Source organism: Centroberyx gerrardi, chromosome 18, assembly GCF_048128805.1.
Source record: "Centroberyx gerrardi isolate f3 chromosome 18, fCenGer3.hap1.cur.20231027, whole genome shotgun sequence".
NCBI classification, from domain to species: Eukaryota; Metazoa; Chordata; class Actinopteri; order Beryciformes; family Berycidae; genus Centroberyx; species Centroberyx gerrardi.
In genome coordinates this window covers 17732397-17752279 of record NC_136014.1, presented here as the reverse complement: position 1 = coordinate 17752279, position 19883 = coordinate 17732397, and the positions used below count along the sequence as shown (strand labels likewise).

General features: G+C 43.3%; 1 protein-coding gene across 1 annotated transcript; it reads right to left on the bottom strand.

Annotated features, from left to right (window-relative positions):
• Window positions 1-190: 190 nt before the first annotated feature.
• mfsd2b (MFSD2 lysolipid transporter B, sphingolipid) lies at window positions 191-19150 on the bottom strand. Its single transcript, XM_078289843.1, has 15 exons — window positions 19059-19150; window positions 18004-18359; window positions 13321-13446; window positions 12955-13079; window positions 9495-9618; window positions 7918-7996; window positions 7479-7660; window positions 5934-6024; window positions 5029-5150; window positions 4430-4513; window positions 3799-3882; window positions 3502-3611; window positions 1821-1964; window positions 1399-1575; window positions 191-582 (listed from the first exon to the last, which is right to left on the bottom strand). The coding sequence occupies exons 2-15, from the start codon at window positions 18340-18342 to the stop codon at window positions 534-536; spliced, it is 1836 nt and encodes a 611-aa protein (XP_078145969.1). The 5' UTR covers window positions 18343-18359; window positions 19059-19150; the 3' UTR covers window positions 191-533.
• Between the last annotated feature and the right edge of the window lie 733 nt (window positions 19151-19883).

Below are 19883 nucleotides of genomic sequence, written 5' to 3'. Positions count from 1 at the left end.
TTTTGAACATCAAATATCATGTGCAGAGAAAAGTCTGTTGTGCTGGAGAGGAAGGAGTCTTGTGAAAACTAAAATCTGCTGTTAGCACTATGAATATTAAACTTGGAAAATTAGTTTATACTACTGTGCAGTCTCCTGTTACTTTGTCAGCATCTCTTTAGCAAAGGACAGACAACACACCCACACTCAGTCATTCTACCAACCAACCTCTACAGCTTTTTTATTTAGTTCATATCATCAACTCCTTGTAATCAGATACCATTAATAAATACCAGCATTGTAGAGCTAAACACAGCAAATAATGATATACATTCATTTATATAAATTAAGTAATCTTATTTGTATATATTTATATATTCAAGAAGACTATACAGTACATGTTCATGTGAAAACAAAGAAACAAACTTAAAATTGTTTACATTAAAACAAAATTTGTTTTGACTATTTCTCAGTGTAATATACACTAATGGAGAACATTCCAGCTGAGCACTGGAATAGGTGGCTTCGTAAAGTCACTCCAGTCGAGGTCCAGGTCACACGTTACTCAAATCCTCCATCGTTCTGGAAGTGATGCCTTGTTTCCTGTGGGAGAGATCAATATTAATAATACACTACATCAATAGTATATTAAACCTGTGACAAGTTTACCAGTAAGCACAATCTTATATAACAAGCCCTTTTGCTATTTAGGGTGAGCACCTATGTAGAAACCAAGCTTGGAAGTCATTGGAATTATGAATTATTATACTCATCTACACTACGCTGACATTGCATCTAAACTCGGGCTTACACTATAATAAACAATATCTCAATAATTTCCAATCTCAACATCAGCAGGCTTGAACCAGCTCGCCCCAAAGTTCAGACACTGAAGTAACTGCCACATTTCTTAAAATATTCTAAAGATTTATCCTTAAAGTAGTAATCCTGGAGATCCTGTTTTTCTTTTATTATTATTTTGGTGACATCTTTGGTACTAAACTGTCATTGCTGTGGTGTTTCTGCACTGCACTTCCCAGAGATCACTTTGCATCAAAACAGTGTGTACAGAAATGTGACGTCTTTTTCTTTGGATTTTCTGTTGATGCAGTTTGAGTTTCTGTAGGTGGCGCTCCTTTCTTTGCCTGTTCAGCCATGGCGGCTATCGCTGCTCATGCTAACTACCCAGTTCTTCTATTTCTCTCAAACAAACCACTGTTGCTGCTGCCAGTAGCATAAAACACATCATGTGCACCAGAGGAATTTGTTTAAATCAGCAAATGTAAAAGCTTTCATGAGCTAGCTAAAGGCTGAATCACTATTGTGTTATATCAATCATAGAGAGAAGCAAAACAGACATTAATTTATATGAAAATGTCACGGATTATTACTTTTTTGGAAGTTATGACAGCCACTCACCGTAGCTCCTCCAGGCACAGTCTATTCCTGAGCCGTATGTCTTCACTGATGGGATAGAGGAGGAGGATCATTAACCCCGTGACGATGAAGGCCACTGGTGCAGCGCCGATCAGCAGCTTCAGAGTGTAGGCTACGGGAGCTGGCTGTTTGCAGGCGCCTGTGTCATACCCTGCAAATCTACACACACACACACAAACACACAGAAACACAGTTTACACTCAGATTACAGGAAATCAACACGGCATTACAAAACTTGTATGTTGCGAATGAGGATACTTGACGCCATTAACGTGATGTATTATTCATTAGGTCTGGGGGTAATGCATCGTTGCAAGGCATCACGACACACGCTAATGAGTGCATGTACGGAACATCACAGAGTGTGTGAATAAAGAGTGTGTGTGATGGAGCTGCAGACTCACTCCAGGCAGAGGGTGGACACTCCCAGGGAGATGCCAGCAGCGAACTTGGTGAAGAACACGTAGAAGGAGTAGAAGATGGCTTCATGGCCTTTAGAGTAGGGGTTGGCCAGCCTGAAGTCATCCACCACATCTGGCAACATGGACCTGGATTGCACACACACACACACACACAGAGTGAGAGAGAATACATTGAATGATGGAGCTTCCAGATGCTAATCTTTGGTATTTAAGTTTGTTTTTTTAAGGGTTTTGTGTATGTGTGTGTGTGCTTAATGATCAGGGTCACTCTATGGTTTGGTGAGGGTAAGCTGATGTGCGCCTAAGACCTCCCTCACGCTCTCACTTTAATCATCTTACACAACCAGTCAAGATGGCACCGGCTGATGATGTGAGGTCTACTTATAGCGCTTTGATAAAACGGCGGGCTGAAATTACAGAACTAATAACACGATTAGATGATGAGCAGCAGGCAGCACCACCAAAATAAACAATCAGCCCTTCCAAAATAAACATGCCCCCTTGGCAGACCCCTGTAATTTGGGTTTGAGGGACGGGACAGGAGAGGAGTGATGGGGGAGTCGGCCATGGAAACGACCGAATAACAGAAGCAGAGCAGAAAGAGGATGAGACTGCTTTCCCCCCTGGTGTTGTAATAGCTCTATGATTGTACAGGGGGTTTACAGCAGAAGACATCTCATTCATAAAAATGACATCACGACCATGACCGTAACGTGACCCGGGTGAGTGGACGGGTGTAATGGCAGTGGGCACGCAGCCTGTTGGGCACCAAGTCACCGCTAACAGTATGTTACTGCACTATTGTGGTTTGACTAATGCCATTTTACATCAAATAAAAGGCTACTGATGCGAGCAGCGGAGCCACCGTACCTCAGATAGAATTATAGAAGGACTGCAGTTACATAAACAAAACACTGTACTGACACACAGCCACAGAGCCAAAGTCAAAGTCAAAGGTAGACAACCTACACTCTTACAAAGGATATGTCATTTTTAACACATCTGTGTGTCTTCTTTGGGACAACACACACTTTTGTTACTTTTCAGCACAAGATATGTTAATAACAACACATGTTGTGTTAAAATGTATTGTCATTAACATATGTTGTGTTAAAAAGTAACACAAGTGTGTGTTGTCCCAAAGAAGACACACAGATGTACCAGAGCAAAACAATAGTTGAACACATTCTGAATATTTGAGCATATACACGTATATAAAGATAGATAGATATAGAGTGGATTGTGTCATATATATATTTTTTTTAATTCATTTTCTCTGCCGGCTTAATCTTTTTCAAAGTCACGGAGGCTGGAGCCTATCCCAGCATGCATTGGGCAGAAGGCAAGAGGACACCATGGACAGGTCACCAGTCCATCACAGGGTTAACACAGACAGCCACTCACACTCACATTCATACTTATGGGAAATTTAGAGTCTCCAGTCTATCTAGCTTGCATGTCTTGAACATGGACATGAAAAGGAGTAACTCTTGATTCATCTGATCTTGCAGCGGATGTTTCCACTTTTGAGGCTGTTTATGGGGCTGGCAAGTTAGCAAATATTCAAATATTCAAAGCACATTCATGTATAATTTAGCCGAGCTTTGATACGCTTGAATGTGGTTTCATCTGATGTACAGAAGTGTTGAGAGCCAGGTCTTACCACGGCAGCAGGAGCGAGGCAGCCACACTGAGCCCGGAGGAGACAGCCACAACGTAGGCCACCACCACATTAGGGATGAACACCAGCATCACTGTGAACGGCATGATCCACTGGAAAGATAGATAGACAGGGAGGCAGAAAGATGAATATGCACATTCATTCCAAATACAGCCTGAAATTTTGCCATACTTCCAAGCTTGTCCACAAGATGGCACAATCATCAGTGGTTAATCATCAATGCAAACAGCTGCTCTGGTCGCACCTTGAACAAAACAATTACAAATCCAGTATACTCACTGTGATGCCACAAAACGCTGCGGTCTTCTTCCCAAACCTCTCCAGAAACCACTGCCACAGTGGGATGCTTATCACTGCAGAAACCTGGGTAAACATACGCGACCAGATAGTGTGTGATGCATGTGTGACGTGAACTGCTGCATGACTGTGATTCAGTTCAGTGAGTAAGTTCAATAAAATGCATTAATAATGGGGAAGATGGCTCAAAGCTAACATGTGCAGATGACAGTGATGAGTATCATTGTCTATGTGGGTGTCAATGTGCAGTGACCTAATGGATGTGTGACAAGTTTCCTTTTCTAAAATGAGATATCATCCACATAAAAAACACTGATTCATTACATTACATTACATTACGTCATTCATACGATTCATCCAAAACAGTTGTTGGGGTGCAAGTGTATTACTAAAAACTTTACCTGAAAAATTCAATGTTGACAAAGAAAAGTTATATGAAGGATGAAGGCAGGAATGGCAACGCTATGACGTTCTTTTTTCAAACTTTTTTAAAAATCATACCACTATAGCTTTATATTTTATAGAAAATGTATATGCTACACACTTTATGTCCCATAGAGACATGTTTGAGTGGTTGTAAGGTGAATCGGTCAATGATGAAAGCAATACTCACCAGGATGGTCAGCACAATATTCTGGAAGTGATCCCTCAGGTCCACGGCATAGGTGCAGAAGAGGACAAAGTTGCTCTGTACCAGCTGGAAATCAGAGATCAAACATTATTTGGATATTCAGAAGCGCCTTGTCTACTCAGCGCTGTCACTGTTTTGCAGCTCGCTGTGCTGAGTGCCAAATGAAGTGACTGGAGAAGCTGCTGACGGTGTTTTGCAGTGATTTATTCCCACTCTGGGCTCGCATGGATGACAACTGACACCTCCTCTGAGATGAGATGGTGAAAATGTACAGAAATAGATGCAAAGTAAAAGTTTGGATGTCTAAACTCGAGGTGTCAAAACTGAAGCATAGGCCTACAAGTGACTGTCTCATCATGATGCAAACAGCATGATAACATGCTGTGCTAATATCACGCTCAACGCTAAGACTTGAAACACGCTTTAAACCATAAGCTTTCAGTAAGTGCTCTTCTACACTGATCAAATCAACATTGAGCGCCAGTGATTCCTCCGCGTTTCAGATCCTGGACAGGCTCCATTTACTGTAATGCTGTGAGTGTCATGTCTGAGAAGTGCTTTATAAATAAAGTTGCGTTTACCTGAATGGCGACAGTGATGAAGAGGAATGCAGCGGTTAGAGTGAGGTACGGCCCGTGTCTCATCACCAGGATGAAGCCCTGGTGGAATGGGATCTGCTTTTCTGTCTTCGGGGCGTATGGATCTGAAACGGTTACATGTGGCATAAGAATACAACTATGCAGCGTATCAAATAACACACAGTAAGAGAAAGGCTATAGATTCCTCTTACTAAGGAGAGGATTTGCTCACTGGCAATCCTAGAACAGTCCCTGCATTGCAGTGGACGCTCTGTTTGTCCCATTGACTATTGTCATTTACAGTGTAATAAAGAACAGAGAGAAGGAGAACCAACATTGACAGATCCACCAGCAGCAGTTCAATGACACTCTCACTGTGAGAGTACTAGAGATACAGAGGTTCACTGTCACCCTCTTTAATCATCTCGGCCTTAGCTAAGTACAGGGGAGGATAGAATAGAATAGAATAGAATAGAATAGAATAGAATAGAATAGAATAGCGCTTCATCGCCATGGAACGTGAAAGTTGTTGATTTAGCTTACATTCTGGCCTCAAAATATTTTTTGAGTGCCAAGTGAATGCGAATCTATACACACAAATACATTTTGCCTAATTCTTGTATATTTTGAAACACATCCCTAAACATATTCTGAAGTATGCGTGATTTTTATTTTTTTTCCATATGGGCTATTACACTCACGCATGTTTGTGTTTAGGGTAGAGACGTCACGCATTCCTCCACAACCAGAATGTGAATTATATAGACCCAAAATGGGAAATGGGACACATGTATACAGGATTTCCTTTAAGATAGCCAGTGAGGCAACTGAGAAAAAGTCCACAAATGTCCACATGCCCACACATACACGCAAAATAAAATTACGCATGCACTCACATAAAGTCTCACCATCTCTCTCTTTGACTCCCAGGAACATCACCACGGTGCAGATGAGGAACACTCCTCCTATAACGCCAGCAGCTATCATATACACTTCCTTCTGCAGAGGGAGAAAAAGAACAAATATATAGTCTACATCAATCCATCTCTTCTTCTCTGCTTACACAGGCGGCACATCCCCTTCTATTCTGAGCCCTTCCTTAATCTTTAATTCATAATGCTCTCAATTGCTTCAAAAATTGAAGCATTTCATTCCAAAATGATATATATATCCATTTTGGAAACAAATTGCCAGAGAAGGTGTCAGTTTTTATGAATAATCTCATTTTGAAACAAAACTCTTCAGTTCTTCCCTATTAAAATTGCCTTCTGATGTGACATCCACCAGTGCATGTTGTTTTGTTTGACTTTCTGTGTTGTTTTCCGCAATTCAGACCAGCATAAGCTGCACACTCCGTCATGCACATTTCACTGTACAAATAAAAGCATAAACAGGAAGAAACCTCAAGTTGATCTGTATCCCAAAATACAGCCTTAAAGGTTTAATGCCGTACCCCAACAGGAACTGCTCTGCCTTAAACAACTTGAGCTTGTTTGCTATTTTTCCATGCGGCTCAGCCCAGCGGTTCATTATTATTTATTCACATCAAACGCTGCCTGTTTCCGAGGGCTGGCTGAGTTTGCCCAGACGGTGTGCCACCCTCACCAGCGACCACGGAGGAATTTAGCGGGTGGCTACAGAGGGTTTGGCGCGGTGAGCCGGTCGCCCCGATAGGGTTCACCCAAAATCCATTGGAAAAGAACCATTTGAACCCTGAATAGCTGCGGTGCGACCAAATCCAACACAGGACAGTTTGGGCTCTGGCTTGTTTCATCTTCACAAAAAGTCCCATGATGGATTCACAGTGGGGTTTAACAGTGGGCTTGTCTCAATCCTGGTTATTCACAGCTCTGCAAGCTGCAGTGTGGATATGAATGTGTCCTATCATGTTGTGTTTCCTTAACGCCCAAGTTTAACTCAGGCTGTAGACGCCTTGAAGTGAAAGACGAATATTTCCAACATATTGAATTTGGAGTGTGGGTCTGCCTTCAAGTGTTCTGGGCGAGATATGAATAGGCTTAATGACATACAGATTGCAGAGACCCCTCGACGCGGGGCGAGGGTTTTGAAGGGTCTGATGTGAGGGAGGAACCCCCTTTGTGGTCAGAGGAAGAGGGAGCTGGCTCAGGATGTTGGGTTCAGATATCAAACAGACGCCTTTCCCTTCAGTCCCTTCAATGGGTTATAGAAAACGTGAAGCCATTTTGATGCCGGGGACTTCTAGACAGTCTGCAAACAAGAACCCAACGTCGCACAATCCTCCATTTCATTCGACATTGCTTTTATTTTTTACCTCGGATGTTTAGCGAAAGCAAACAAAGAGAACCGCCTTGAGAAAACACCGCAGCTCCGAGTTAAGTGAGAATAGCTGATGCCAGGTGAAGTTATTTTCAAACTAACTCCGTGGCCTAGTTTGCCGGCACCTGGGCTCAGGTTGGCACGGTGACACTTACGGCATGTGACAGGAAGTCCTGGGAGTGCACCAGGCTCTTGACGATCTCTGCCCCGCTGCTGTTGCCGAGGTAACCGGCAGACATGTTGTGAGTAGGGCAGTGCTTCAGAGTGTGAGCGCTGGCCACAATCTGGCCCTGGATGGCAGCGCCCACCAGCGTGCCCAGCACCTCCATAGTCATTCCTGGCATCATACAAGCACATGAAAGTATGAAAAACATGAATAGATATGGCATCTCACTAGTAAAACAAGTACAACATGAAAAAAGGAATAGAGCTCCCACAATTCAAAGGCGATGATACATTTTTAATATGAACAAAAATGCACGACAGACAAAACTGCAATTGCAAAAACGATTGAAATAGCAAAGATTTAAATTTCATCCAGTGTGTCACATTGCAGGCATTTTTTAAGTCCTTCATGCATACTAAAAGACCTACGGTAGGCGGTGGCTGAGTCTCGTTCCTTCTGGTCTGTGCTCAGGAACATGGTGAGAGCAGAATAAGGCACGTGGAAGCACTGCAGCGGAGCAGAGAGACACAGTCGAGGTTTGAGCAACACAAAGAAAAAACAATAAATCTGGCACAGATACCAAAGGAGCCGAGCAGTGACAAGAACTGTCATAAGGTAGGAAAAGGACAAGAATTGAGAGTCTTACTTTCCTATGTTGAAGTATAATGATCATTTGACCATGTGACAAAAACGAGCCATTATTCAGTCTAATGGGAAAGTGAACACAGTTTGATAATTGACTTTTAAGCAGATCATCAGTGATCTGTAATGAACTACATTTTGTGTTCCTGGACCCAGTTCCTTCAGATGCCCTTTATCCGGTGGTTCCAGTGAAAATGCAGATACATACAGTATATTGTATGTATATATATCAATAGCAATCACTGCAGTTTCCATGTTGGCAAACCTCAGCCTTCTGTTTTCCCCTGCCTCACCACCTCTCCCAGAGAATAGGCGAGTAAACCCAGCTTTCCTTCACTTTGTAATTTACACAAGAGCTCAGTCAGCATTGTGGCCACCCGAGCGTCCATAGCCGCGACGAAAATAAATGCGGCCGTGAAAGACTCCCAGCCTTTTTCTTCAGGCACTGGTGCTGCACAGCATGTCATTTGTGGGGCCTTGCTGGAAACGACCATTTATAGAATTGAAACTGCCCAGCGGGGCTTAACTGTCCAATAGGGGTGGACATGAGAACTAATCAGTTTAATGGAAACCCATGACCAGTTGATTATATGAACGGGTGAGATATCACTGTATTTTCGCCTCTGTTTACAGACGGCAACCCTCAGAGCGATAACAGCTGTCCGTTCCCAGCTCGCTTCACACACACATATCAAGAGACAATGAAGGGAGGCTAAAAGCGGTAACCAGCATTTACCCAGCTAGAGGCTCCTGGCAGGACTGACCATATACTTATCAAGTAGTTAGAATGACATGCCATTACAGCTCACCGCAGTGTGGGTACGGCGGTCTACACGCTCTGTAGCACATGTTGTATGGGTTAGCCCCAGAGCAGAGCAGAGAGCGAGAGATGAATGGTCTAGACCGTAGTAACAAAAGGAAACCTAAATAAATACTGCACTTCCCCTTTGAGGTAAGGTGTCTTTGGGCTCTAATCTCCTGCACATCTTACAAATCAAAGAGTAAATCCTATCAGGAGCTGTTGGAGGCACTTTTTCAGTTGCTTATTAAGAAACAACAACAAAAACAGATCTGGCAGGAGATGAATGGGAATGGCAGCAGTACCGCTTTAAACTTTGATATTCAAAATGTTTGCTGCATTTTTGCCAACGTGTAATGTAATGTTTTTGTCTTTATGCTTATTTGTAGACTTTGAACTACATCAATCGTAGCTTTAGTCCCTGGCTGCCCACTTGTCCCTCTTGTACTGAATGTGAGGTCCTGCCCAATTATCTGTGAGAAGCATGTGTACACCAATTCAAATTAAATAAACAGCTCATGTACTTGGCGCATGAAGGGGATTCTGATTGCGATTCATACTTACAGTGATAAGGGTTTGGTAGAGGCAGTAGAAGCCTAGGTACCAGATGAACTTGCCGTTGGTGAAGGGAGGAACGAACCAGAGGTAGAAGTAGGAGACCACCACAAACGGAGTGCAACCCACCATCCTGCAGAACACAAACACATTTTGGGTTAGACTTACAGGCTAAACATGGGATTCAATAGACACACAGAAGGGTTTAACGCACAAATATTTTGATTTGTAAAAAGAAAAAGACCTGAAAATTATACTCAGTGTTTCCAAAATATAGATTCTGTCAACAATGACAATTAGCCTAATAATAGTCTATATTGGGTCTAGTTTTCAAAAAGTTAGGACTTATTTGAAAACTGAGATACCTTTGTTTGGAAAAAAAAAAACATTTTCTATGACACTAAGCTATCTCGCATGTTTCAAAGAGAGAAACAGCCGTCGCCAGCCGCCACCATTTACAGAGAAGGGGTGACAGCAGTTGTGTTATGTAATTTTCATAACAGTGTTAAAATCAGGTCATATTTCTGGCAGATTACTGTGAGGCTTAGCAGACTAGTGAATGATTATGTGCTTGTGAGTATGACAGGAATCTGTCCCGGCTTGTGTGGAGGGACAGGAGACCAGGGAAATACCACAATATTTCAAACCCACATAGCCAGGCACTTAAAGATGTAGCCGCACATACGCACTCAAACACACACACACACACACACACACACACACAAACAAACACGAACACACAAACACACAGATGCAAACCAAGCAAACGTGGAGCAGAGGGATTCTGCTGTGTTGTGCTGTTTTCGGGACTTGGAGTGATATGTTGGCCATGTATAATTCATAAGAAAACAACTGCTACATATCATTATGGTCAAAGGGAACAGCTGTGCATTTCAAAATACAGAGAAAAAGGGAGGGAAGTGGATGATCCACAATATGACTCCTCTGTAAACATCGCTACATTATCCACCCTCTTCATTTCCTTTAAAGACCAAATCATGTCATTTGTCATGTGAGTAATCTGAATTTCACGGAAGGAAAATCGTATCTCATTCTTATGACTTATTTGGTCAAACCTGGAAGAAGAGTTGCACAGTCATTGCACCAACGCAATCCGCAGGTAATAAAGGGACTGATGGAATTCAGGTGACTGTGTCAAAATTTGACTTCGCCCCTCTCACATGCTTGGGCTCTTAGGTGTTTGACCGCACCCGCTTCAATAACAAGGGCTCTGACCCCTGGCCTGCTCCACACCAGGATTCAGTGTAAGAGAAAGAGACCGTGACACAGACAAGAAAGGGAGGAATGAGTATAAACAGAGAGAGAAACAGAGAGAAAGAGGGAGAAAGAGGTAGAGAGAGAGAGGCAGGGAACGGTCATTTCTAGCATGGTCCAGCCCACCCACAGAGGCCGGCCTCGCCCCCTCACTCTCCTCCTGATTGTTTGCTCAAACAAAAGGGGCTGACAACGCTGGTGCTGCAGTATTGAGTGGTTGGTCATGGGAGCGATGAAAGGCCCCCGGGCCGGTGAATGGGACAGTTAGAATGTTCTGCAAGATGGTTGTGTGCAGAGAGGCAACAAAGGCAGAGTATATCAGCGCGCGTGCTCAAACACTCGCACACACACACACATACGCACACACACACGCACACGCACATGCACACCTGACCCAATAATTTCCACAACCATAATTAACGGAGAGCAGGCTGATAAGAGGATGGCACATAGAATTCTCTCCTCCCTGACTTGTCCAGGACACTTACAGCATGTTAATTGGATGGCAGACAATGGAGCGGAGGGGATTTGGCAAAGTTCTTGTAGGTGAGAGTGTGTTTTCACAGCTCCTCTCTCTGTTGATATGGTGGGTTCAGTGCTCTAGTGGTAGTTGAGGCGGGTATATACACTATTTTATCCAGAAAAACAGGCGGGTATAGTCTAAATACCTACATACTGTATACCCTTACTAAGTAGAAGCTATCTCCAACAGCGACAGTCTTGTAGGAGATGAGATTGTTTTCTCAAGGTTCCTCTTGCCATTGGTACGGTGGGTCTCTATAATAACAACATAATGAACAGAGCAGCACCCAAGGGGGTGTTTTGGGCCGAATGACTCCATCCTAAACAACTCAGGATGGAGATACTGATCACTTTATGTCTGGCTGCTGATGTCACAGCCAGCGGGGATAAGCGCTTCCTGCCCGGATGGGCAAAGGGGGCTTTCCAAAGGGGTGAAATTGAGGGAGTGTCTTGCATTCTCATCACACACAAATAGGCACACATACAGATGCATAAACACGCCAAACACACACACACACACACACACAGCTTCCCAGTGGTAATCAAAGCTGATTTACCAGCAGCATCTGTCTGCTACTGAGCGTGGCTGGCTGGCCACAGTGGACTTGGTCCCCCTCCAGCACTGTCAGCTTGTGTGTAATCTATGGCTTATAATGCACTAGGCACTCACACATCAGGCCCTCCGCTAGGTACTCACTGTGTAATTACAGTAAGTGAATGGTGTCACGCCAATGTGTTCAGGACACGCTTATCTTGAAAACACACACACACACACAGATACACTCACACACACACACATGACCGCTTGAGCCATCTTTGGAAATGGTGATTAATGGAATTGTGGTAATACCTTCATGTAATGCAGTATCATAGAGAGTTGTTTAATCACAACGTAACCTCGCATTTACACCCATCCAGTGAATCATAAATCCATCAAACCAATCATATCTACAAATTCAGATGGCAATGTCAGTCTTTCTGCTTGATGAAAAGGAATCTCTAATAGATTTCACACAAAAGCTAGCAATTGCATTATGTGTATATATATTAGAAAAATGTTCAAAACAGATTTATTTTTCTCATTTACAAAGATTTGGAACATAATCACAGAACTATGTTGAACTATGTTGTCAAAAAAAACGTATTCATAGGCAAATTTATTCTCCATTCTTGCATTTCTGTGCAATGAACTGTTTATCTAATAGGTAGTGACACACTGAGCAACATTTTGCACAACAAAAAGCCGGGCAATGTCCCAATGTGAAATGAAGTGTGACATAAATTTAATAAAATGTCACTGGGCAGCATGCTGGTACGTTAATTACCTCCCTCTCTATTGTTGTCTGGCAGCAAAAGGCAAAAGTAGCCCACGCCTTTAAAACATATGCATAGCACATCAAAGGGAGTGTCACGAACTGTACAATTAAAGGATAATTATTGGTTTTTGACTGCAATAATCAGGTCATTCTTTGGCTTGAGAACCAAATGAAACTGGAACACATGCATCCCATTTTCATTGGGTCTTTAAATCACCTGTGAGCCAAAGAAACATTTGAATGTCACTTACAGGAATACAGGGATGTAGAAATACAGGAACACAGGAAGAGGAAGTAGCAGTGATATTGAAACACAGTCATTTTTTTTATAGTGTGAGCAGTTTTTTAGAGCTCACCAGGGCATGAGCCTGCCGATCTTGGTCCATCTGCTCTTGGTGATGAAGAAGCCGACGATAGGGTCGGTCACTGCACCCCAGGCCTTACCAATGAACAGCACCATGGAAGCCTGGAAGGGGTTGATCTACAGAGCGGAGGAGGGACAGACTGGGGTTAAAAACAAGCGAACACACATGAGCGTACACATACTTAACACACACAAGCATCTCACACATGCACAGTACTCACATACACATACATACACATGCATGCGAACATATACATGCTGATAGGTCAAAGAACAGGGAGGCACACACAGAGACACACACACACACATGCTCATACTCTCGCTCATTCTCTCTCCATCATTCCTTCAAACATGTTACCTGGGCGACATCGAGCAGGTAGATTTGTAGGAAGAAGGCCGTGGCGCTGGCAGCCACCTCCTTGGGCGCTCCGCCGATGGCGAAACACAGCTTACTGCATACTGACAACTTCTGGTTCAAGTCAGTCTGTGAAGGCAGAGGCGACAAGGGAGAGAGAGAAAGAAGACTAGAATTAAGACGTGATTCACCTGTGGCTCAGTCTGCTTCTTGACTGCAAGGGCTCAAACAAAGAGTCTCATCCTAAAGTGAGATAAAATGATTGCTGACATGAAACATACAACTGGTTACTGTTAAAGTAAAAGTTTGCTTACAAAATGGAAATGCTTTTGAGGTCAGAATTGACTGTGTTTTTGAAATATTGACTGATGAATTTCAGGTAGCAAAATATTTCCAATATATATGGCCAGAGCAAAAATATGCCACATATCTACGGCTGTAACTGCACACTTAAGACTCAGGACAATGGATTTGATGCAAAAAGATCTTTTTATTTTAAGGTCATAATGAGCTACACATTTTGTTTATAGCCTAATCAGACACATTGAGGGTAATTTTGGAATTGAGGCATTGAGGAAATCAGGAGTATCAAGGAAATGTGTCACCCCATTAGCCAATAGGCATACATGATTCAATCAACTATTAAATTGCAAGTTTCCAAAATATGCATACACACTAGCACATAACACGAATGTATACCAATAGATCCAATGGATATATGATATTGATGAATGGAATGAATAATGATGGAATGAAACCCTTTAAATCCAGTCTCATGCTGTGCTGAACTTCTTTCAACTCACTTGTCTTCCTCACTTCAATTTATCACAGTAAAAAGATATGATTTCTACAGAGGTAGAGATTGAATACCTTGCTCAGAAAAGGGCACGCTATTTTAGCCATAGACTGACCAAATTCTTGCCTAAACACCTCATCCCAACCGCATAAACTTGAAATAAGGTGTGTCTCTCTCGAAAGAAATACGCCATGAGAAAAGAATCATGACTCAAAGATAATGGTGACTCCCATGATGTCATTCAGGGTCTGAATCATTTGGAACTTCATTCCAGGTGTTTCCAAAAATAAAACGTTCCTTTGTTCATGCTGTTGTCAGAACGGCTGATTCACTGATATAGAAACGTAAAGAAGAGCAGTGCATACCAAACTGAAACTGAGTCGCACTACGTTTGCTATGCAGTATGCGGAACATACACAGTGATACATCTGTTTTCGCAAGAATTCCATTTCCTCCCAACTTACTCCCTTACACACACACACACACACACACACACACACATACACACAAACAAACTCCATCCCCACCACAACCCTACGCTCCCTACATATAAATCATCAATCTCCCCATATTCTCCGCTCTTTAACTGACAGTACTCTGGTGAATTTCTCTGTGGTGTGGGCCAAGAAAGATTTTCGTATTAAAATTGTGTGTGTATGTGTGTGTGTGTGTGTGTGTGTGTCAGTGTGGATGTGTGAGACAGAGGATCAGAAGGAGACCCCCTGCCGGCTGTTTGCATTGTGGTCTATCTGTGCAGACAGTGGGGCACACTGAGGAGCCTGCTAAACCCATCAGGCACGTGACTCTGAGTGTGTGTGTGTGTGTGTGTGTCTGTGTATGTGTCTGTGTGTGTGTATGTCTGTGTAGTGAGAGGCGCAGGCTTTCATCTTCACACATGAATAAGGAGACAAACCACAGCCTAGGAAGCCCAATATTTACGACTGTCTCAAGGAACATGCACACACACACACACACACATATTTATATACTGTATATATATATATCAACCTATGCCTGTCTCCCCCTTCAGCTCTTCATACACTCCCTGTAACCTTTGTTGTTTGCATAGAGGCCGACAGACAGTCAGTCACACGCACACACACACACACGCAAAAAGTGTCACTCCACATCCAGTCGCTCAGGCTTGGCCCACAGCGAGTCCCCTCAGGAGTTTATGAAAGAAGGAAATCACCAAAGGAACCACAGCACCAACCGGCACACTGTTATTATCCGGCTTACTTTTTCTCTTCCTCCTTTTTTCGCCCCATCAAAACATCGATGGGTTCAAGAATGACAATTACCAGGAGGGAGCTGTGTAATTATTCAAATGCGAGACAAGCGGGTCAGAGGTAAGTAAAGGCTGCGCGGCGGTTCCGACTTCAAAACTCTCTCTTCTTCCACTCTCACTGCAATTATCCCTAATTGGAGAGAAAATCAAAGTCTTTGGTGTCTGGAGAATGCTGCTTAACTGATGATGTGCAAAAATACTCTGTGCACCCAGCAGATCTCTCCCTCTCTCTCTCTCTCTCTTTCTCTAAACACTTATTCTTTCCTTCCAAACTCTTATTCTCAATCTTTCATTACGGAGTTGTTATCATCAAAGACATAAACAGGATATCCCTTCTACCGTTGTCTGGACACACTAGCTAACTGGGCAAACACACACACACACACACACACACGCACACACACACCAGCTCAATGCAAAGTTCAATCCGTCAGCAAGCAAGGAACAAGGACAGATGAGACTAATCTCTAAAGTTAATGAATCCTTAGCTGTTGGGCGAAAAATAATTACAAAAATATCTGGACTACATAGCAAGTAATTTAAATCAGGATTGAGGACGATATGTGATGCAAAGAAAGGAGGAGTGCCAAAAAAAAAAAAACTCTTTAGCCAGCTGAGCTGCGTTCTCTGAATGAAAGGAGATGTGTATGCTGAATGTACGCATGCAGAAAGTAAAGCTGGTCAAAATGAAGGCATAAAGCAGTTTAAAGGTTTATTCTGTGCAGGATTTTCAGACAATGTTTGGTATCAGGGTCATAAAACTAGTTCTGGTTTCATCAGATTATTCAGATTCCTCAGATTATGGATTATGAATATGAAAGGAAAAGATGTTTTTGTCAGGCTGTTTAAAATGACAGTAATAAACCTCTGTTGTGGTAAACATGAAGTCACATCAACAGTATCCGTGTGTCATGGCATGCGACACTGGCTAGACTCCCAGAGAATGACGCCAAAATCTAGAGGCGTACTTTGATGTATAGAATTGCTATAGAACGCTATAAGGTTTCTTTCATCTTTCTTTCATAATTCTCCTCATAGTGTTCCTCCTGTCAGTGCAGATGAAGGTAATATAGAAGAAGGCACTGAGCGCACGTGCAGCCTCAGACTGACACACTACTTGAGGGACTCGCAGTGGTAGGTGACCCATTATTGGCTGGGAACTAGGCCTGGATCTACCCTTTAGTATGTATAATTCACACAGGGAACAAACTCAGCCACCCTTATGGGACGTGTCTTACACACAAGACTTGAGAAGATGCTGACAGCCCTTCTTCTGTAACACATCTCAACGTTCTAGTTTTTCTAGAGTAAAAATGCTGTGGCAATGTCGTGTGCCTACTTATTCATCGTTGCTGTAATACATAAAACAGTAATACTGGTAATATTGCATAATACCCTCAACTTGGGACGAACAGCGCTTATTCAAAAGAGAAGATTCTTGTCTGTTTGATAAATGTTTTTATCTTCTTCAGGAAAGATTTCTGCCATTGTCAAGGGTCTGTCAAGTGTCACATCTCAAGTCTCATCCTACTGAAGTCCATGGAGGCATAAGTCAAACAAAACACACAACACATTGGCATAGAGGTTTGGCACGGATGAGCCAGTTGCAGAACAGGTTAGATGCTGTGGTGTCGGTGCTGTTTCTTGGGCACCTTAACATGACACAGCAAAATACAAAATACACTGAGGGACTTAAAGGAATGCCATTACATTTCCCTTCCATTCCAATTCCATTTATCATGAAACAATATTGGATGTATGTATATACGTTAGCTATCTTGATAAAGGGACAATTCGCCATGTTGGCTCTCCTTCATTTTCCTTGCCTTAGCTGCCTGGGGGCCATGTGCTCTGGAACAGCATCAATAAGTAAGCATTCCATTTATTCCTCTGAGCACACGGCTTTACATACTTCCACAGGCACGACACACACATGCACAGACGCACGCACACACACACACACACACACACACATAAACAGCTCACTTGCTTTCACAGACTTATCTCCTGCCTGCACTCAAATGGCAATCATCCCATGCAGTTCTAACGTAAACCTAAAAGAACTTAAGGAGTCATCCCCTACTGTATCCACTGTCCTGGCTGCTACAATGCCTATGATTAGAAATGTCTTCACCACCAAAGCCCACTGATATCATCGGGATCAGACAAAGATAACAATCCTCCCGTTTCATCAAGCAGGTCATCCCATCAATGGGACAAACCTTCCTCAAATGAAAACAATCCACTTCCAGGCATTGAATCACATTTCTGTGGGCTCACAGCTCACAAGGAAACAATGAAGCTGATTAATCACAGTCAGATAAGCGTCACTTTCCCCCCTTTTTTTCTCCATCCAATCTTGTCAAGAGCCGTTCGCAGATTAATTCATACACAGCCAAACTAGTCCACACTAATCATCACAAAAGCCTGGTTAATATAAGGCTGCACTTTACATTCGGCTTGCATGTGTCTTACTGCACATCCGGGGTCTAAACAAGGGACTCAGCCATGTGATTAAAAACAATGCTATTCACACATATGATGACAACATAACAGCATGCAGTACAGTACAAAAGAAGCACTGAAAACGTGTGATCCTTACCTGGTGGGGGGTTTTGGTGAACAGCGGGTCGGGGGGCTTGATGAGCTTCCCCGCCTGGCCCTGCGCTCCCCTCTCTCCCTTGGTCATGGCTGAGAGACTGTGTGTGAGTCTGCCGCCGTATTTCTGCGGCTGCGTGTGTGTGTGAGCGTTAAAGTGAGTGTGACTGTGACTCCGTGTGTGAGCAAGAGTGCGAGTGGCCTGCCTCTGGGTGGTGTGTGTCGGCGGGTGAAACTGGATGTGGCTCTGACTCCGGGTGTGTGTGTGCGTGTGAGTGACGGGTCCAGAGGCTGGGAGCTCCTCCTGCTCCTCTGTGACAACTCTGCTGCTTTCTGCTGCCATTCACATGCTGTGCTGGTCTGGAATGAGGCCAGGAGGGAAGGGCAAAGTCAGACAGGCGGTGCCACACACACACATATACATACACATTATAGGCAGCATGCACACACACACAAACACATACACTGCCACATATATGTACAAGCACATGAATGCAGGCACGCACAAATGCTACAACACACACACACACACACACATATGGGAACATATATGAACACAGACAAACACCCACTCTCTCTTTCTCTAACATACACACATGGACACATGGACCTGTGCACAAAAACACACACATAAATCTGACCAATGCAGAAGTGCACACAGACAGATGCACATGCACACACACACACACACACACACACACACACACACACACACACACACGCACACACACACGCACACGCACACAAGCACACAACCTTAGGCAACCCATCAATTACATACTAGTAAATATCTTTAAATATCCTTAAATGTTAATTTACTGCAACTCTCTTCATTACTTTAATCCATATTAAGCTTTTTACAGTAAGCCTGTGCCTTCCAGGTGATTCCGGAAGATAGGAGTCCAGATGTGACGGTGTCCCGTCTAGGAATATGTTGTCTTGCCTCAGCGTACTATTACTGCAAGTGCTTCCATCAACAAACACTCTGCACATCTGATGTAAATCTTCAAGCACAAAAAAAAACACATGAATATGAGAAAAACACAAATTCTGTCTTACCCCGTGTGGATGGAAAAGCAGCCGGTGCTGTCAGCGCAGCAGCCAGTTAGTCTGTCAGTCAGTTAGTAGTTTTTCAGCGCGGTGATGTGCCAGTCAGACGGGCAGGATGAGAAGGAGACTGCGGAGGACGGAGCCGCTCTGGTCTGCGCGTCTCCTCTCCGCTGGTTCAGGCTGCAGCGACGGAACTGCGCCCTGCAGCGGCCGCGGCGGCGCATGACACAGCGGATTAGTAGCCTACATGCATTTATGCATGTGCATCTGTGCTTTGTGGCCTCCGAGATAAGATGACAGACGATGCTTTGACATCAAACTGCAGCTTATTGTGTTTTTTTGGGAGGAGCGCAGTTCATGAATTGCATAAACTAACGAAAAATCACTGTAATGTTCCTAGAATTTTCCCACAGGGGCTTATAGTGTGTCTGGTATTCTCAGTAGTGAGATAGTGACCTAATCGTACTTGATGCTATTTTTATCTCCTGTGGTGTCACTATAATATTCCTATGATATTTAGATATTCTACATTTGATGTGATCCTGCTAAAAAAAAAAGGATAGCATAATTACCTTTTTGCTGGCACATCCATGTGAACACCCTGCGTGCGTTAGAAGTGTTAGATCTTTTTTTTTTTTTTTTTTTTTCTCACGAATATTGTTTATCACCACATGAATGACAGTTGACATGAACGGGAGGATGTGGTGTGGTACAGGTGGAATGTGTAAAATGCAGTTTGGTTTCTTCTGTGGCTGGCGCGCAGATTTACAGTGAATTAACTGGAACAGGTAGAGGGGAAGGTGCCGCCGGTGCGTGACAGCGACTGTTGGACTG

Coding starts and splice junctions, on each gene's coding strand:
- mfsd2b (XM_078289843.1), bottom strand. CDS start 18,342: ATGGCAGCAGAAAGCAGCAGAGTTGTCACAGAGGAGCAGGAGGAGCTC. Junction 7,661..7,917: donor AGACTCAGCCACCGCCTACC/GTAGGTCTTTTA, acceptor GTATGATGCCAG/GAATGACTATGGAGGTGCTG. Junction 6,025..7,478: donor AGGACTTCCTGTCACATGCC/GTAAGTGTCACC, acceptor CTCCCTCTGCAG/AAGGAAGTGTATATGATAGC.